The sequence below is a fragment of the Buteo buteo genome, chromosome 8 (genome assembly GCF_964188355.1).
Source record: "Buteo buteo chromosome 8, bButBut1.hap1.1, whole genome shotgun sequence".
NCBI lineage: Eukaryota > Metazoa > Chordata > Aves > Accipitriformes > Accipitridae > Buteo > Buteo buteo.
The window spans coordinates 39,433,956-39,454,654 of record NC_134178.1 but is presented as its reverse complement, the minus strand read 5'-3'; the positions used below and the strand labels follow the sequence as shown (position 1 = coordinate 39,454,654).

The 20,699-nt window shown below is 40.5% G+C and overlaps 1 protein-coding gene across 14 annotated transcripts in view; it reads right to left on the bottom strand.

Moving 5' to 3' along the window:
- The window catches only part of LOC142033816 (cell cycle control protein 50C-like), a 37,579-nt gene that overhangs the window by 15,764 nt on the left and 1,116 nt on the right, over positions 1-20,699 (bottom strand). For 9 of the 14 annotated variants that reach the window (XM_075034280.1, XM_075034281.1, XM_075034286.1 and 6 more), the window contains exons 2-8: positions 20,222-20,332; positions 18,845-18,946; positions 17,957-18,047; positions 15,610-15,747; positions 14,387-14,596; positions 13,177-13,302; positions 3,417-3,482 (exon numbers count right to left, since the gene is read on the bottom strand). In XM_075034280.1, coding sequence (XP_074890381.1) covers positions 3,463-3,482; positions 13,177-13,302; positions 14,387-14,596; positions 15,610-15,747; positions 17,957-18,047; positions 18,845-18,946; positions 20,222-20,332 — 798 coding nt within the window. In that variant the 3' untranslated portion in view covers positions 3,417-3,462. Of the gene's footprint in view, positions 1-3,416; positions 3,483-5,148; positions 7,939-11,883; positions 13,303-14,386; positions 14,597-15,609; positions 15,748-17,956; positions 18,048-18,844; positions 18,947-20,221; positions 20,333-20,699 lie in introns of those variants that run through there. The other 5 variants (XM_075034288.1, XM_075034289.1, XM_075034278.1 and 2 more) reach the window with 4 other exon arrangements.

Below are 20,699 nucleotides of genomic sequence, written 5' to 3'. Positions count from 1 at the left end.
AATACACTATAAAGAAACTGACCAGAAAAAATAAGAACAAAGGTCTTTTACAATTAACTACGATTACCTCCATTTCAAATTCTACCACTGAAGCTAAGAAAGGGTGTTGTAAAGATGACAAGCTCCATGCACAGGAGCAGACAGGTACCACCACCGCACGAGTGGCAAAGAGATGCATTCTGCAGGCTAGAGAGTGCGGAACTCGGGCAGCACTGAAACCAAGCCTAAAAAACAAATTGAAGCCTGATCCGCACTGACATGAAGCTGACACCTACACCACAGGGACACATGGGATTTATGATGTCTTTGTTTTGCCTTAACTTTGATTCTCTCCTCTTTAAGTTGCTCCCATTTTTCTGAAAATTGAAAAGCCTTTCTGTTCTTTAGGGAGCTCACTGTAAGTAGAAGTCCAGGGAAATCTATCTCAAAGCTCTACCCCACAGAGTATCCCATCACAAAGCTACATAATTTGCATGGGAACTGAAAGAGGAATGTATAATTTACATTCATTGCAGTCTAGCAGATAACAGTACCTTAAACAGGAGTGCATACAGACATGAAAATTAGTATAGGTCTTGAACTGGTATTTGAGGTATTGTTCAACCTCATGAAACAGCAGTGAAAATTTCTGATTCACAGGAACCTTGCTGAGATTAAAAATTTGTTTTTAGCTCCTGCTGTGAACGCAAAGTAATATTCTATATCAGAAATAACAGCACTGTAAAACACACACAAAAATGTAAACTCATTTGTGTATGTAGAACAGATATGATAGAATATTTTCAGGATTCAATCAGGATTGCATTTGCAGAACAAAAGTTAGAATATTCTCCAGGCACTGAGACAAAATACTGCAAACAAGCCTCTGCTTTTTTCTTCAGATTTTACGATGACAATTTTGGAACAAAAAACAAAATGGAAAAAAAATTAAATCCCAAAGGAAGTCCCTAAGCCATCTACATTAAAAGGTAACTTACTCCAATGTCTCCTTCTGCCCAAGACGACTGATACATTGGGAGCAAAAGCTTGCATTTTTCAGTAAAGCTCAAATAAATGTTTCATAATTTTAAGAGATTTCCCAGCCACAGTTTCATGCAACAAGAAAGCATTGCACTGGTCCAAAAACTCATTAATGTAAAAAGGTAGCCAGAACAGGGTTCATAGTTCTCAGCCCACATAAGACCATTTTAGCTATAATCCTGGAAAGTCATCTTCCTTCAGACAAGCGAGCAAAAAGACCTCATGCTACGGTCCTCAAAGAATTACTCAGCATCCTGTCTCAAGTCATATCTGGCACAATACACAGCATATAAATAAGCATGCACCACATACTTGCAATAGACAGTGTTCGGTCCTACTACAGAAATCTCACTATCTTAAATTATTCAAGACACAAAATTATTTCAGAGATTCAAACACTAATAACAGTTCATTAATCCCTAGTGAAGAGCAGCTTTCCAAATACTGACAAACTCTTCAGGTATAACACACACAAAAAGCAAGCTCCCCCCTCCCCTGCTCTTGCATCCATAAAGTTTCTAAGGCTTCAATTAAGTGACGCTTCTGATGAGGACATTCTCTCTCCCAGCAGCAGCTAGATCCCCAACTTAATGTCAGGTCCCAGTTTTGCAACTAGGTTAATGTAGGACAGCTTCATATTGGTTTTTGTGGGGCACAGACCAGCACACCACTGGAATAATTTGGTCTCAGAATCTGCCCAGGCAATGTATGGCAGGGGCTGAACGTACAACAGGCTCCAAGGAAGCTCTGTTGTAACTTCCAAAGGGGATTTTTTTTTTTTTTTTGGTGTGCTTTCTAAGTCCTGGTTGTTTTTTATTATCACTCCTTCTTTTATACCTACCTAAGATCAATCCTTCCATTACTAGCCTAGATGGCCAGCTGCCTAGCTTATTATTTTACATTCCTGAAGGTATTTATAAGCATGTATTACATAGCTGTAATAAACCATGAGATACTTGGTTAACGCCAAACACTTAAACCACTCCTCCAGCACCACGGACTTCCAGAATTTTTAGTTATCTTCCAACTCAGCTTTTTGGTAGTCACAGCAAACCACAATACAGTGTTATTTTGACAGTTACCTTCGTTTCCCAAAATTAAATGGGATCAGAATCCAGTACTTTATGTAAAGGAAAAAAACCCAAATCTTAATAAAATCCCAGTTCCTAACAGCACATTATAATTAATGATGCTTCAATTATGTTTTCATAGCAAAATAAAAATAATTTTTGCTTCTGTGCATATTTTATAGCGTTTTTTCAACACAGTAGAGGAAGATGAAACCATATACACAAAGAACTGGCCTCCTACATAAAGCAAACAAAAAAATGCTGATTATTAAACCAAACTTCTCTCATAAAACTAGACCTCCACTGGCAGTATTCCCACTCCAAACAGTGGCAGATACTAAATTTGTCAGTATCAAGAGACTGAAACCATTATTCATTATTCCAAACATTTTAACGTTTTTTGCATCTGTATCCGATTTTAAACTCATACAATAATGAAACAAACAGCCACATGATACCCAGTACTAACAAAGCTGCCTGCAAAAATGATTTCCCACTGAGTTGACCTCAAAGACAACTTGAAATACAACTGTATTACTATTTTCAAAACCTGTGCATATTTCCAAATTCAACTTTTTATAAGGCATGCATATAACTGAATTAGCATTAAATAATTCCAAGAATATTTTTTCTACAAGTCATGATACCAGCCCTCTAATAAATTTAAAAAAGATATCCTCCTGTACTCTCAGCTGCAAATGATGATATCACCTTTTTGTTTTCTGTAATGCTGGCAGAATTTGGACACCAAGAGACTCTAACATATATTGGTATAGCAAACCTTTTGTTGGTATAGCTCATCTTTTTCTTTAACATATATCTGTGCATTTGAGACACTTTATTTTTCTGTCAGTCTCCACCACCAATGACTTCTCTGATTTATCAGTCTGCAGGGTAAGTGCCTAACGGTTCGAATGACTAGGTCCAACTATATACCAGTTGAATTGTCCTTCATAAATGACAGTTTAAAAACTCCCTCTAGTGATGAATTACTTTGTTGGTACAAACAGAGAGAGGGGTACCAGGAAGCTATTTTCCTGTGTGAACAACACTATTATACTTCAGGGTTTTTTTATGGAAAAATTAACTAGCTCTGAAACGTCAGACTTCTGGAGGATCTTGGATGCAGGACTTCTCAGAACCAGCAGACCAACACATCAGAGTTCCGAGGAGCTGTATATACAATTTTACACTATTTCAACGAGGTTTTTTAGCCTTTCATTTTGCATTGTAAGATATATTTGACAAATTCACTATTTTCAAGTTCTGCAGTTCAAACAAATATTTTCAGAAGATCTTAATTCATGTAGTTAAATAAATGCTTACCTGGCATTCCTTTTTGCTTGTCTTCAGACTTTGCTTAAGTATAACCTCAGATGGTTTGCATGTCTTCTAACCATGAAGTTTCATATAAAACCAAACAGAAATTTAACAAAAAAAAAAGTTGATTTTCTTTAGCTGATCATTTATCTACAAACACATGCACAAAGAATGTATTTACAATACTTTATGTATTTATATGCTATATGTAGTTCTATTTCAAGATAGTGTTACAAAGTTTTGCAAAATAAAAGCAAGCCCTTATTCTCATATAACTTGGGGAAAAAACAGCACATGAAACCACATTTTTTTGGCACAAACCAATTATATAAAAATACCACTGTCTTAATCAGGTTTTCTCCGGTACACAATGCCAGCCAGTTTTGCCATGAACTGAAGTTTATTTCTTCATAGCATTAATAACTCCATGGAAACAAAACAAGTGGATTCTATTACCAGCTACTTTGAGGTTGATTAGCAAAGACCTTGATTATATAATCTAAATATGCAATGATAAATACTTATAAAAACCCCTAGTGAGTCAAATTTAAAATTGCCTGAATCCTGAATGTGGGTTATTTCAGCTTGAAACAAGAAAAATAGAATTTTTGCTTTCATATCAAGTAAGTGAGGTATTATTCAGCTCAGAACATCATTATTTATATAAAAAAGCATTTTATATTAAGTATTATTGCAAGACATTACTGTACATCTTCGTATTAACGTAACTATTTTCAGATGAAAACTGTATTCAAAAGGCCTTAAAAATAAGTGAACCACAGACTTCCTGTTTTTTCCGCTAAAGAAGGAAAGAGCCAATGCCTGGCAAATGCCAGGATCAATACAGCATTTTCCTCTCAGGCACCTTATTATCAGTGAGAATCACACATGTTATGTGTGAACTGAGCTGGAGGGAAGCATATAGTTTTTTAGTCTTACAAAACAAAACAGTTTCCCTGATTCTGTTCCAGTAAAGAATAAATTGTGTCCAAATGTGCCTCTTTCATATACAGGCATCTGGAACAGCTGAAATGAATGCAGACATGTTGATTTAGTGATGTAAATCTCAACGCAGAAGATAAAAGCTTAGACTGGCTTAGACTTAGACTGGGATGCAGTTGTCTCACTTGTATTTGCCTTGTTTTTACTCTTTCCTAGCTCATGGCTGGCGCTGGAAGACAGTACCATGCCAGATGGACCCGCTTAAGGTTGTTCATATGCTACCTGTGATTTGGGAGTCTCTGGGCTTGCTTTCACAGTGGCTGTTCATACACAGAACGTCCAAAAAAAGCTGTTGTGTGGCCGTACTAAAAAATGCAAAAAGAAGTAAAGGAGAAAGGACCTGTACTCTGTTCATACAGACACAGTGCTGAAGCAGGTTTGATCCAACACTGGGAGCTCTTCTAAGGCTACGACTATCACAGATTCCCGTGCAGAAGACTTGTGAGCCCTGGCACACAGGTGCAAGGCGTTTGGCACTTAACAAGCACTCAACTGCAGGTTCAGGCGAGAGACTCAGACGCACAGCTGCCAGGCGTGCTGGCAAAGGTGACACGGAGAAAGCACCACCAGAAGCACCAGCTTCAGCGAGCGCTTTCTGGATCCAGCGCCATGAGGCAGCGTTTTCACCAATATACGTCCCCAGAAAGGCCCACAGGGCGCACGTTAAGTCCCTCAGGCCCCTCAGCACCCAGCCTGCTCGCCTCGGCCCTGTTCCAAGCGCAGCCCACCCCCTGACCTGGTGTCGCCGGGTCGGTGGCAGGGTCCTCTCACCTCAGGCCGGACCCGCCAAGACGGGGGACGCTCGCGCAGCCACGCGCCGGCCGTTACCACCCCGCGCGCAGCGGCCCGCCTCCACCTGCTCCAGCTCCACTTACGCCGGAGCCGTTGCAAGTCCCACCCCCCTTCCCAGCTCCTCGGGGCCCCATTGGTCGCAACGAGCAACGCTCCTCCCGCCCGCTGCTCACCGATTGGCTCAGGCCCCCGCCGATCAGCGCGACAACCCGACCCCCGGCGCCATCCGGCTCACCTGGCCCTCGCACCTGGGCGGGCAAGAAGCGGCAAACGAACCAAAATAAAGGTGTGCCGGCCAAACCGCCGGGGAGCAGGACGACGGCAAAGGATGCTACTGCCAGAAACGCGCAGGGGTTGTGCGAGAGAAACTGGGAGCAGATGATGTGCGACTCCTCTCTGACAGGGGGTGCCGCCCCTCAGGGGAACGATCGCCGACAGCTCCGGCATTCCCGGTCTTTCACCCGGCAAAACTCACCTTGCGGGGAGAGGCCAAGATCATCCCCGTTTCTTCCCCACTGCTGTGTCCATCCCATTCAGAAGGTGTAAGTTTTGGACCAGGCCAGCATCAACCAGCCGCCTTCTCCTAGTGCAAGAGCAAGCGCTTTTGCGCTTAGCACAGTGAAGCCTCAAGAACAACTATGCCAAAGACTTGAACACAGAAGGCTTGCCTTCTCCATCAGTTTCTAAGGAAATCATGCTCTGCCTGCCTGTATCCCACCCCCCAAAAAACTTTTGAGTAACATTTGGCTGAGGAAAACCTGCCAACATTTCGATGATGTTACAGTTGTTAGGAGTTTTATGAAATCCAAAGTGAAGAAGAGAGAGCGCAGACAATGTTACAAACACACAGCTCAGGCTACCTCTCTCTGAGACTCCTTGCTGAAGAGCTACTGGTCTACCTCTTAGAAAAGTAGTAAAGCCCAGGATCCAAAATGGGGACAACTCAATTACCTTTGGTACACTCCTGAAACTTTAAATTATGCTCCCTACTCCCCATCAGACGGGAACATTTTTTTCCCCAGAACTCAGCATTATTGAAGTCCCAATGGGAAATAATCTTTCAACAGCTGAGAACACTTAAAATTACACCTGACACATTCATACTTCATTTCTTTCTACAATATGATTGCTATCACCTGTTAGGTAGATATGAAAGTTCCAGACAAAAAAAGTAAGTTTCAGGGCAAATCCCAAATTAAAAAACTTAGCCTATTTACTTAAGCCATGTGAGACATTCCATTTCAATCAAACCCCCCCCAAAAGCCAAAAATTATGAAAATGCCCAACAGGCTTGTGCTCTGTCTTCTAATTTTCTTACCTCCCTTTGAAAAGCAACTCTTGACCTTTTTAGTTAAGACTTGGCTTTCCAGTGGTTGCCTGAGGTGAAGTTATGAACCTAGAAATCTGAATGATAAATTCCTCAAGCTACAGCCTAAAACCCATTGGCACAATTACAGTTTATACATCTGTTAAGCAATTCTTGTATTTAATTCATTTTATCAATAACAAAAATATGCAGAGATAAAATCTTATCCATAGCTTGACTTCTTAGCTCATCAACTTCGTTCAGCATCAATGCCTTTTTTTATGATTAACTGCAAAGCCAGAAATGACTGTGCATGAAGAAAGCTTGTTCAAAGACTCTGTGATCATTGCTAGATCTCACATGAGACCCAGCAAGAGCAAGCTTAAAACATGGAAATTTGACTTTAAGCACTTGATTATTTTTTTCTTTACTGAACTCGGCAAATACAAACCTGTGCTTCGTTTTGCTTGGTCAAATCAGGAATGTCCGACACCAAAATTAAGTGAACACCACTGCTGTTTGTCAGTCCCGGGTTCTGATGGCTGGTCTCCAGCCATGGCTTATTAGTCATCAGAACATAGTACTATGAAAGATCTTAGATGCAGAAACCTATCTGCTTTATAGGCCTTCTAATTCTTGTAAGGTGTAGCTGACGATTCACTGATTGTTCTTTCATTATTTTTACTTTTAGTGACTTTAATTTAACACTGCTGCAGTCAAAGCAACACACTGAGCACAGAGCCAAGGTAAAAACTGAAGCAAGGCCCCTCTTTCACAAAACTGATAGTACTTCAAAAGTCACTGTCTAAATTCTGTTTATAAATAAAATTCCCAGGTTCTGAACAAGACAGATCAGCAAAAGCACTCATGTCACCACTTGATTTGTCCATGGGCTGCTTTTCTTATGACTGTATCTCGTTTCGTCAGCCTCCAAAACAGACAAACTGCACACAGCACTACCTTGGTGCTCTTCCCGCTCCCTTACCTTTTCTACATTTCCATACTTTTAACTCTGCATGCAACTCGGACCACTACGGAGGTCAGAAGCACAGCAAGCCATAGAGACATCCTGGCAGCACACACTGCTTTCAGCAAACACCTGGGAGGGGTCTCAAACTCCTTCTGCGTGTCCCACCTTTGGATGGCACAACGCAGGCCAGCCCACGCGGGGACTGTAACCTAATTACATGACTTCGAAACGCACCCTGCCACCCACCAGGATGGCCACCCACCACTGGCATGTTTCCTTGGCATCCAGCGTTACATCACCGCTTCTGCCCAGCGTTAGGGGACACGGTCCCCTTGCCCTATGCCACAGTGACAGATTTCTTGGCACACCCACTGCGGGGAGGAGTGTTATTAACTGCAGATGTTATTATTGTCCTGAGCTGTTGTGAAGCCTCTCTCTGCACTGTCAAGTAACTGCCACATTTTACCTCAGAGACAGTGACAGTAGCTCAGTACATCCCATCCCCCCCCCCCCCCCCCCCCCCAAATGTTAACTCATTATGACAACTGGGGCTATGGGCAGATACTACTTCCTTCCTTTTTTCTTCTAACCATTCTGGGATTTTTTGACATATTTCTTTTTCCAGTGTTTTCAAGCTCATTGTCACTAATAATACAGTCCATAGAAAGCCCATGGACTCATATAGGTTATCTGAAGCGCTTCAAGAACGTGTAACCTAATCTTAAACCCTGAATCCCCCAGTATTTTAACTGGGTTAACACAGCTGGTAATGGAACAGTTTCTCATTACACACAGCAATCATTGTGGGGAAAAAGGCAAGTAACTTTGGGTAGCTGGGTCTGACAGTAGAAAATTTCATTTTTTCACAAGTTTTTTTTTAATTGTCTCAATTTGAAAGGGATCATTTTATGCGCTCTAATGCAAAGAAACAATGGCTGCAATTGAGTGGGAGTATAACTAAATGGCCTTTTTTCATCTTGTTTCATGCTCTATGTTTGTCAACAGAGTACATAGTACATACTCAATAGACAGACGGATATTTTGATTAGAGCTGTCCCAAATATAAGCTTTCCAGGGCATGAACTATTTTGATTTCTTTACCTATAGCAATTACCATTTGATATCATTTAAATATTGCCTCTACTTGCACTGGACCAGAATCAGCCTTATTGTCCTTTTCCTCTCCTAGTTGGCTATATGGGGAAAGGGAGAAAACTTTTTCATGCACTCGTGAGTGTATGCAAAAGCCAAGCAAGCCCCACTCTTCATCTGCCTGGCTTCCCATAGCCTGGGGAGAAAGCAGGACACAGAGCAAAGAAAAACTGCTCAACAATCCCTCTCTTGCAAACAAGAGGCCACCAAAGCAGAGGCAGCTGCCCAAGGCACTCCCAGCTCATAACAAAATTGTTCTTGGAATTGTAGAGAATAATGCAATTAGAGAGAACTGAATCAAAACACCTTTGCTCAAAAACTATGCTCCGCAGTTCAGAGCATGTACTTTCCATTGAAAAAAAAGAAAATTTTTTACTTATCTTGGCTGTTCCCAAAATCATATGGGCTTTTCAGATCACGTCAGGATACACTGTCATCTCAAGCAGCTCAGCCAAATTTCTTTGCCTTAAATCCAAAAGCAGAAAAAGTACTTTGCCCTTTCCACCATTCTCCCTCCTTGTGTGATTACAGTTTTTTCTCAAATCAGCTTTCTCATACTATACTGCTCCCAATGAAGGAAGGCAACACCTTCTTATCATGTGACAAGCAACTGCTTTCTCCTATTTTAGATCTAGACTTAAATCCTAATTGGTATGCAATCTCTCTTTACATTATCAAAACTTTCCAAGCCTTCCCTTCCCTGACCTGCTATCTTTGACTTTGCTCTGGTATTAGTCTGATTTCTCAGAGGAAAGAGAGAGTGCTTTTACACTGTAATGTGTCATTAAAATACATGGCACCCCATCCAAACGCTATTATTAATAATCTCCATGCAACACAGCCACTTATATAAAATAGATGCAGCATGTAACTAATTTTTCCAGACTCTATAGGTCTGTGATCATGCTAATCTGTTTCATATGAAGGACTCATCGCTTTATTTTTAGATGAGATGAGTTAAGCAAATGTCTATGTTTAGAACACAGAAAAACCAACCAAGGCAGACAGACGCTGGATGTATATGCATGAAACTGTAAAGACTGAAAAAGACTTGGAAAAATTCTGTAACTGAAGTGCTACTGAAATATCCTGTAACTCCTGTTTCACTTGTATGTCTCTTTATATAAATATATAGATCCCATTAATGAAATTCAATCCTAAATAGAGATAGCAACCAAAAGTAATACAACAATTTTTGACATTAAGATACACCTCTCTCTTATACCTCCCTGTAATTTAGAAATGAGATTTAAATTGCATATAGGTTTTTCATAATGGGATCTTTTTACTTCCAGATATTTTTGCCACTGCTAAAACTGAATTACAGAACTCCAGAAGATAAAATGCTTCCATGTGTAACTGTCATCTTCAAAATTACAAATGAAAACATATATTAAAAAAACCAAAACCCAGAAATGTATTCCATTTAGCTCACCTGTTTTAGTCCGTGTTTATCATATAAATTTAGATTACATCTACTAACAGGAATCTTTTGCACAGTTGTATTTATTAAATATCCACTCCCCAAAAGAAAAAAATTGCAATAAATAATATCTTTCTCTATTCATCTGTTCTAGAAAAAAAGATAGGGAAAAGAAAAAACGCACTTTATAGTACTTTAAGCATCTATGTACCATTAATTTCGGTCCACCAAACTTAAACCACATTTCTGACATGCATCTTTCTTTTTTTGAGAGTGAAAAATAGGAAATAGGCAAAGTTCCATCAGCTCAAAGGGACTGAATATACGGCAGTGATGCAAGATAACGCTTGAAGTAGCAGTAATAAAGGAACCAGCATTTTCCTTTGAAAGCAAAAAAATATTTTTTTTCATATCACTTCATATAGGTAGAGGACTATTCCCCAATGTGGGCACTGAGGAACACATCTACAAAATTTTCCTGAAGAGGCACATTCATGCAAGCTCTGGCACAAGGGGCAGACCAACAGCATAGCTGTAGTACTGGCAAAAAAGGCAGTGTAAGGAGGTTGCTATAACTTATTTTCCACTCTTTTGAGCAAGGTGGATTCCATCTGCCGGGAGCAGTTCATCAAAACTGCCATTCCTATTGCTGTGGTCTGGGCAGCACAATCCCGAACGGTAAGACAGACACTGCAGAGCTGCTCAGAGTTAACAACAGTAACTGCTGGAGCTCAAGCAGCAGCTTCCAAGGACATTGTTCAGAGGGTACAAGAAAGATATAAGAAGTGTTTAAAGCTGTGGTAAGATGAAAAAAAGGTTTTGGGTTTATAAACGAAGACTTAGACAACTTCCGGAATAATAGAAAGAGGAAGATTTGTTTGAAGACAGGTTTTCTGTGTGGATGGGTTTGAAGACAATGTACATTTCAAGAGAAGAGGTTCCTGCACAAACCTTTGGGAAATAATGGGCAAACTGCAGCACTACTTGCTAGACTGTGTGTTTTCTAAATAAGTTTTTTTTCTGGTAGACACTGACTCACTGAAATACACACCTCATTATTCCGTCTCCTTTTACTAACATTTTTACCAGATACTTCATGAAGAAATAGAATCACTGACAATTGCACTGTGACTTAACCACCCAGATGACATATTATTTCCTGAAAGTCAGTTTCTTGGAGGATTAAAAAAAAAAAAAAAAAAGAAGGAAAAAAGCTCCTGCAGTCTGTTTGGAGCCAGAAATCCTAAATTCAGTTTTGGCAGCAACTCCCATCAGGACTTTCCAGAGGGCTGCATGGGATTACATTTTCAAAAGGACTTAAAAGGTTTTAGAGCACATCTCATTGTTAAAAGTGATTTAGACTAATGATCTTAAGCATTGCTAAATGTACTGCTTCATGCTCTGTCTTGTCCAGTGCAGTGAGGGGCAGGGCCTTCCCACAGCTCCTGACAGATTTAGATGCAACGGTTTGAAATACTGGAACCCTGTTTGTACAGCTTTCTGATGGAGGTGGCTGGCCGTGACCAGGAAAAGCAGACGGGGACTCACATCTTAGCCCACCATAAACCATCAACAGAGGGAGACTGTACTTCCAGGCCAGGCTGTGAACTTGAGGAGCACCCCTTCTGCTGCTCATGGCACAAGTATGAAGCAGAGATTAAAGGAAACAGTACCTTCTGTGGCTGCAAACAGATTCACCACAGGCCATCTGTCAAAGGTCACAAGCTCCTAAGTGCCTGAGACACTTTTCAAAGCAGGCGTGGGTGCCCTTGACAGTGGCACACAGCCTCCCTGTGCCACATTCCCTTCTCTTGCTCTAGTCTGTGATTTCTTTCTTGTTTTAGTGTGGAGGGTTTTTTTTAGGGGAGGGGGAGGTAAGGCACACAGAATACTTATCAAAGGAATTAAAGTGTTTTATTCCATTTGCACTTTTGCAACAGAAAAACTTTTTTTTTTAAATTTGGATGTACCATGGTATACTTGGCCTAAATTCTTCAGTGCTGTTCCAACATTTTGTGAGAGACTGGAAGTAACTCCTAAACGTGTAAAATTTTGAAAATGAAACATGAAAATTGATAAGGCTGTTCACGAGCTGCAGTGTTTATTTTCTGAAAATTAATCTGACAGATTTTCTGATGCTTTGTTTTCTATCGACAGTAAGTCACCACACCACGGAAATGAGGGCTTGAAAGGGGAAGAGATATTTCATGTCATGTAAGAGTCTGAACTTTTGCGTGAAAGGGTGAGGTAGGTAGGAGTGCAATTGTGGCCTAATAGCTATATTAGGTAGATGTTTCTGCTAAAAGGTTGAACATTAAAGTAGTTTTTAATCTAAACTTTCTATTAAATCATAATTTTTAAAATGTAAATCAGTGTTCTGATGCCCTCTAGCTTTGCAGGTTAGTCTCAGTACCTAGATAAAACCAAGAAATTGTGTTTAAACAAACTCCAAACTCCTAAAAAATGCCCTCTATTCAATCATAAATCAAGTGTCAAACTGTGATGAATATGCTGTGCTAAACTGGTTGCTTTTTCAGGATAGCTGAAAAAGGTATATAAAACCTAAGCCAAGCCATTCGGCCCATGCATGTGGCCCACAAACAGATTTTAGCACCAAGTTCTACCAGCTCAAGCTTTTTGTTGGACCAAAACCACGCTTTTTACCCATCCAAAGCTCCATTTAAGTCAAGAGAAATATTGTCTGAATTAAGGGCTGAGTAAGAAACGAATATGGACCGTTACTTCTGGCCAGACATTAGTACCATATAATTTCTTCGCCATTGCAATTGTTACCCACTATGTTATCTGTTGTTTGAAGCTCGTCTCACTACAAGTTTCCCAGGAAATAAATTTAGGAGCACACATACATTAATAAGAATGCAGCCTCAGGTACATTTGGTTTTGGATGATGGAATAGCACCACCCCTCAATTTGCTTACATTCCCCAAACCTGTTACTGAAACAGATCCAGAGCTCAGGGGAAAGAATGAAAGGTCTGCACTGCACGTTCTTCATTTACAGCACACCTTTGCCTTTGTTCTGAAAGCCAGGGAGCCTTACTACTTCTGAAAGAACGTTTTCTTTTTTCTGAGCTTTAAGTGGATGACCGTTATGACAAAACCTGTCAGGGTTGCTGCTGTGCCAGAAACCACGTAGGCAATTCCCAGGAATGGGTTACTTCCTCCGCTCCATACCACGGTTGAAAGAATCACATGCTTCCTCCCCTTGAATTTGGTAACAGGGAAGTCTGATAGAAGGATGTTAAGGTTTTGCTAACAAAGCTTACGTTATTTCCAGGGGGACAAAAAGTAGTGGTACATGCTCAAAAACCTTTCCAAGGCATAAAGAGCCTAAAGATCTGCATTTGCTGCAAAAATTCCTTTAACTGATCTGTGATGTCTCTGCTATTCTGGGTCTAAAAACCCAGTAGAAGCTAGTGGTGAGAAATCTCATTATTTTAGATACAGTTTCTGTGTGAACATGGAAATACTTTTTTTTTTTTTTTCCATTTTAAATTTCAGGTTCATAATTTATGTAACTGCTACTGTGCTAATTTGCTATGAAAACTCAGTTGAAAATGAGCCTTTTTGGGCAGCGCATCATGATGATACTCCACTTATCATGATGATATTCGCACTGAGAGAAGTGCTCACCTCTACCTAATATGTTGTCTACCTAGAACATTACATGATTTTACCTTTTATCTCTCCACATGGAAGCTTTCAGAATGGGACTGTGCTACAACATGTAAATCATAGCTCTCCTGGCTGAGAGAGGAGAGAAATTTATAGTCATCTTGACATAACTCCTGGTGACAAAACAAGTGCTTTAGTCAGCAAAGCTCATGCTGTTCAGCATGAGAGTGTATTTTCACCAGCACAGAAGTTCCATTCAGCACATGGCCCAAATCTGCCAGAGGGCTCTGCTGACACAGGCGTCCCATCCCGCACAGCTCTCCACCGCAGTGATACCTCTGGCACTTTGTGCACCCCTGTAAAGGTGTCTACACATCTGATTAGGCCACTATTAAATATTTCAGCTAAAACAACTCTTCAGTTTTACCCTTTGCATAAAGTTCTTGTGCTGTCTCCAGCCAAAAGTAGCCCCCTCAGAATCAAATCCAAAGTCACAGGCTGCCATTTGAGTAACTTGTCTTAACTCCATCTGCACGGGCTAAAGAAAATCCACTTGTAGCTGCCTCATCACCCTCAAAACTAGGTGATTTAGTTTTGGGTGTTTTGCTTGGTTTCTTTGCCATTTTACTATACAAATCCCATCCACTTCCATCTTCTTGTAACCATCTAATAGTCTTGGATAATATGAAAGGATACTATAGGAAATATGAAAAGTGTAATTCCCTGCTGGGAGGCCATCTGCAAACTGCCTTATCCGTCTGACACGACGGTAAAGATTTCTGAATGTAGCAAAGGCTGACACTCGCATCCAGACAATGAAGTCGTCATTTACATAACCGTTGTTCCTTTCATCTTCCTCATCTAACAAATACACTGGTTTCTGCCAGTAAGGAGGTCTTGCTGTCCCTGATGAAAAAGAAAGCAAACAGGAAAGACACACGATCAGTAAAAACAGTGGTTGGTGACTAACTTCTGGGCCTACTCACAACCAACACAGAATATGAGATATGAAAAGACACAGACTGTCCAGTATTGAAAAATTATATATGCTACATAACACTTTTCACCCAACCATCTCCACTCACCTCAAACATGAATTAACAGAGTTTAACAGTACCCAGGGGTTGCTACACATTAGAAACTTCAAGCACAGGAAAAAGAAAGTGACTTGAACAAATAAAAATACTGTTTATTCTGGATTCTTGCCTCTTCAGCAAGCAACATGCTCTCTGTGGGGAACTTGCCTTCGTTTTTATACATTAACTTATTCCTGTACAACTGGAAAGGCACCTTTTTGGTGTCCTAACAGCACAGCTTATGATATCTAGAATCTGTCATATGAAACCTACTTAGATAATTAACTCTTGCGTATTGCATCCAGTACAGCACTGCCCTGATCCAGAATAGGAAGCTTTTAGTCCCACTTCAAAACAGATCAACCATAACAAGGAAACAGCCCTAGGAAACAGCTGTTTGAAAGAACTAGTCATAATAGCAGCCTCACTTGTCTCACAACTCCCTAAGAATCTGCAAAGGCAAGAAGAAGGAAAGATGTGACATGCAATTCTCCTTCATAGATGTTTTCAACAGGAAACAATAAAGTGACTGCATCCTTGCTTTCTCTGGACAGATTAAGCGTTACAAGAAACTATACAGGAGGGTGTTGATGTGGGCTGACTTCAGTCTTCCAAAACCACTTTCTCCCAATTTCAGTCAGTGATTTAAAAAAAAAAAAAGTGGTACTTTGGCTAAATCTGTCTTCTGCTCTCAGTCACCCTCTGAAGTTGCTTCTCCCACCTGGTTTGGGAGGTATTTCTCCCAAAGGCAATTCATCTCAGAACGGGAGACCATCACACACAGGGCAGGAGGAGGTAGGGAAGCCATTGAAAAATAAGGAATACCAATGGAACCATTCTTACCTGCAAATGCAGAAGAGAGATTGTATGATTTTGGATTGCGAAATTTCACATTTTTATCTGTCCACCAACTGTTTCCAGTCTTCAGCAGTGGTACTTGAATAACAGATGAGTTAAGATTGTAAAACAGATCAATAGTATCTGCAGGGAATACAAGAAGCAATAACTATGAGTAAAAGGCAGTCATTCTAATTGCCAGCACGACTAACAAAAACTGTCACATTGAAGCACCTTTCAAGTGAATAGAAAACAAAACAAAAAAATCCTGGGAAAGGTTTCAACATGACTGTGTACAGAGCATGGTACATTCTGTAAGAAGAATTAAGATTGCAGAGCCTTAGAACTTCTGACGTTTTAAAGACTGAACATACTCCTACCAATAATCCTGTTGAATCCCTGTGTAGAAATATGTGCAAGTATCTCATGTCCATCAACTCCTGTGTGACTAAATTCTTTGCAAATCATTTCTGGACCTCTCTAGCTAGTTACACAAGTTACTCTCCTAGTCAGCTTTCCCTAGCATTTCTTTGACAGTTGTCCTGAACTGATTGCTTTGCGATATATATAGTATGTGTTTTCAGGGAACAGAGGAGAGGTGAAAGGACAATCAAGGGAATCCATGATCCTTTGGAGAAAATTTTGCTTTGGTCCTTGTCTACCAACTTGGATGTGAACACTTCCTGCAACCAAAAAACATTTAGTTAAAATTGTGCTTAACCATGCCATTTTGTTTCGGTGGGCAAAAAACAATTTTCCTACTTAGATTAGTTTAACATAAGGCAAAAACATTATAGGTCTCATTGCCATCTATGTAAACACCTATGCAGCCAACAAGATGATGGGCAGGGATAGTTAGATGATATAAAGGGGAGGGGCTACTTTTTAGGAAATATGAAAAACACAACTCGACTGCATGAGCGGTTCCTTTTTTTAATCCTGCTACAAAACCTGTGTTCACACAGCTCCTTAAGGCTCGGACATGCTCTTCTGAGTAAGTGGTCATTCTGTGCCCCACTACCTCCCCAGCTGTTTGTCACTAGTTTATTAACATGAGTTGCAATTCTCTGACCTCTGCCTGTTTAACTGCTTGTCTGACTGCTCCCTTACGGGCTAGCTTAGGTTAAAAACCTTTCCCGTGGCAGGAACTGGGTCATCTTCCTCATTTTACAAAACAAGATTAGAGAGCAATCAGAGAACCAGCTGAAGTGTCAAAAGTGAACAGGAAGCACCCTCTTTCACAGCAGAGGGACAGCAATGAGCTACCAGAGGGGGGATTCAGACATCACCTCCTTCCCCCACGTCACCAGCGGCTGGAACCTTTCAACACACTGTGCACTAAGGACAGATGCAAAGGCAGACTCTGGGAGGCTGACCCTTAGCATTTTAAAATCTTAGTATCCCTACTTCTCTGCAGGAGCATTCTGTCCTGCAGCCAGGACTCCAGAACAGTGTGGGCTCCACACAGGTAGCTCTGCTGGCCTAGGTCTGAGCCCAGTCCAGTAAGTCAGACTTCCAGGGGAGCAGGTGGGTGCAAATCAAATGATGAAAATCAAATGGATCTACAAGTTACTGAATGCAGCTGCCCTTCACAAGTCCTCTAGTGTGCATGGCTCAGCTGCTTGAAAACAGCTGCTGCATTGCCAAAAACCGCTGTGTGGAACAGGTCAAAAAAAAGGGTGTGGGGGGAGCAGTAGACAAAAAGGATGGGGTAGGGGGGAACAGTCTGCAGAAGTTTTTTGTCTCCTTTCCTCCCAAAGAAATCCATTCTGAAATCTGCCAGTGTTCATGGCTAGGAGCCCTCTACGTTTCAGCCTAAATGTACTCTGTAGATTATGCCCACTAGGTTACTACAAACAAGACCAAACCTGGGATCAAATTGAGTAGGACTATGTATGCTTCCAGCATTTAAAGAACAAAATGCAACCACATAGATCCAAAGGTTCAAACCAACGTGAAGAACATGTCACCTCCTTCTTAGCACACCACTGTAGGAAGGCAGAATCTGGGCTCTCCCATCACTGTACGAGAATGTATTTTTTAGCAAGGAAGTACATTAAATCTGTTGTATCATTGTTCCTTATTTCACCAGGGACTCAATTCCTCAGTCCTGTTGTATATTCACATTGAAGAGAGCCTTAGTAAAATAAAAATCTTCCTCAGTTTCAAAATGAGGGGCAAGTTACTAAACTGTAGGAAGCAGGACCCCGTGTTCACCACAGTAGCACCGCCAAACAAAACCTTTTGTGGGAGAAAGACAGAGGTCTTGCAATATCAGGACTCAGCTGGATTGGGGTAACGGAATAGTTTCAAGTGGAAATCAGCAAGGCAGATGTGGAAGGTACCTACTTACCATTGAACATGCTGTTGGCAATAGCACCGCAGGGGGCCATGGGAGTCCCATTTCGGTAGGTGGTGAAGGGTGCGCAGTAGCTCTTCTGAATCTGCATTCAAGGTCACAGAACAATCAGGCACAGAATCTGGGTGTTTTGTTTGTATGCGGAACATGTCTTGAGAGTTACAAGAAGCATTTTATAAAACTAACAGATTATTATGGCACAACCATCATATGTACTAAGAGGACAGTGTGTGGACTGTGTGTATATTGAGAAATGCTACTTTTAAGCCAAAGAAAACATGTTTTAAATTTGTAAGTAAAAAACCTGAATGCAATGATTGCATTTTCCAATTGCCTTATGTAGGCCTGCTGCAGGTGATGCTGTCTAGCCTCCTCTTTAGACCTCTAAATTGCATACTTAGCATGCTACATGATCACCTATTTCACCATAAACCTTTTCCTGCTCCTTGTCTGCTTCCAAAGCCAGATGGCAAATGAAAGACTCAGAATAACTTAATTCCCTAACCCTATAATAAAAGCACAGCTTAAAACATTTCTGGCTAAGAAGACTGAAAACACTAGAAGGAAAAGCTTTCTGTAAATTTATTTGAAAAAGACAATGTATTTTTAATCAGCATCCTTACCAGGTGCCGGTTTGAGAATTGCAACACTGGACTGCCATCTTTTATTTATCTCCTCAATCTTCCTCTCTTATTAACTTATTAGACATAATGGCCCTAACAATCATAAAAGCAGAGACCAAACGCTGAAAATCTGTACCTTCCTATTATTCCCTAGAGCCATCTTAACACACTTACAGTTACGTCTAGTTAGTTATCCATATGGTCAAAGATGCACCTGATGGAAATACTGACAATCTCGTAATAAAAGAAGAAAACTTACATTTACATTTCGACCCAACAATTGTGCGTCACTTCTTGATATCACATATCGACGGTGGTTTTGATAGAAGTTTTGCAACCCATAGTACATAAAAACGTCACCCTAGAATTCAAGGATAAATCCCTTCAATAAGCTGAGTTCACATAGACAAAGTGAAATCCTATTACTTGCTAAAAAAGAGAGGGGAAGAGAGTACTCAATTCACGTTTAAGTGTTGGTAACTACACTCTAAGAAATTACTTCAGTGGATGCTGGCTAGAATCTTGTCTTTACCCCAACTGAAAAGTTCAGTATTTTGGCACAAAATTAAACATACTTTAAATCACCAAACAAAACCTAAAATAAAAATGTCTGATTATTATTTTACTCAAGACAGCATGGCTGGCCATGAACCTGCAATGACTATGAATAATTTCATGAGACAGACACTCATTTTCCATAAAAGAAGGTGCACAAGAAACTTCAAAAAGTACCCATTAGCTCTTAATTCCTTCAGATTTTTTGAAAAAATAAGGCTGCCTCTCATCAATAATTTGAACCCTTTGGAAAGTTTAGTCCTGTAATCAAAAGGAGGATGCTAGGCAGGCAAATACAAGCAAGAAAGAGGATTATTAAACTATAAAACCCCCCATTATTCAGTTAAATAAACTTCTCATCTCAAACATCATTGTAACCTGAAGAATTACAAAGTATTTTAACAGCCTCTTCAATACTGAAGAACCCTAAAGTGACTTTGTAATTTAAATTGCATTGTAATTTTAAGGGATCATTTATGCAGTTCTAAGCATAAGATCTCCTTGGTGGAACATGAAGCATTTTAACAGTCTCAGCAACATGACCCAGTAGTTTAGGACAGGAAATGAAGGATACTTTTCCCAAGTGAAACTGCAGAATGACATTGCTACACCTGAATTATTTAAAGGACCTTTGGGATTAACAGCATAACCCTTGTAAAAAAGACTACAGGGGTTTACTTATGACAAGTGGTCAGAGCTTCAGATTTCCTTCTCATCTGAGAGCTTAGCAGTGCAGTAACAACTAACCCTCGACTAAGGGAAAGGGTTTGCTACTGACTCAGAGAGAGAGATACAGAGAGAAGTCACCTCCATAATCAAACACTCATTCCTCCAGCCCCATCTTCTCCTTGGACATCTCCCAACCAAGGACAGAGGTAGCCTGATCTTAATTATTTTTAACATGTACCAAAATGAATAGTAAAGGCAAAAGTGTAAAATTTTGAATATTTCACGTTTTTAAAAAGTACAAAGAAAATTTAGTCAGGAGCTCTACCAAGCAGAATTGGTATATTTTATCATATAGGGATATATGTAACAGGAAGTATTAAGCAAGTTGAGTTGGTTTCATGCATCCACTTACCAATATATCTTCCTTTAGCATGAAATTAATAGAACAGTGGCATTCCTTATTCCAGTTAGAGGAATTTTCACGAAGTTTTGAACAATCTGAGCACTTATCTGAATAATCAATCTGTCAGAGAAGTGAACAAGCAGAGATACTGTAATAGAGGGCATGCACATAGGAAAAGGTTAGTGTTTTAGCTCCAAGACTTCTCAGAGCAGTTCTCTTCTAAGTGACTCTGGACTGCCAAAAACATTATTAAAAATCGACGGAGGCACAGAATCAGGACTTGGCCTCAACGAACGTTCACAAATTTTATCCCTAGTTTAAGGCTGCTTCAGAGCCTTTTGATGACTGTTGCAGAACCTCCACATCTGCTCCTCAGCAAAGGAGTGCTGAGTGAAGAACACTTCTGCAGCTTGGTCTGGCTGACCAAGTAATGCCTGACAAATCCCCACAAGCATTATGGCCCATCCCTCTCGAACAGCCTGGATGT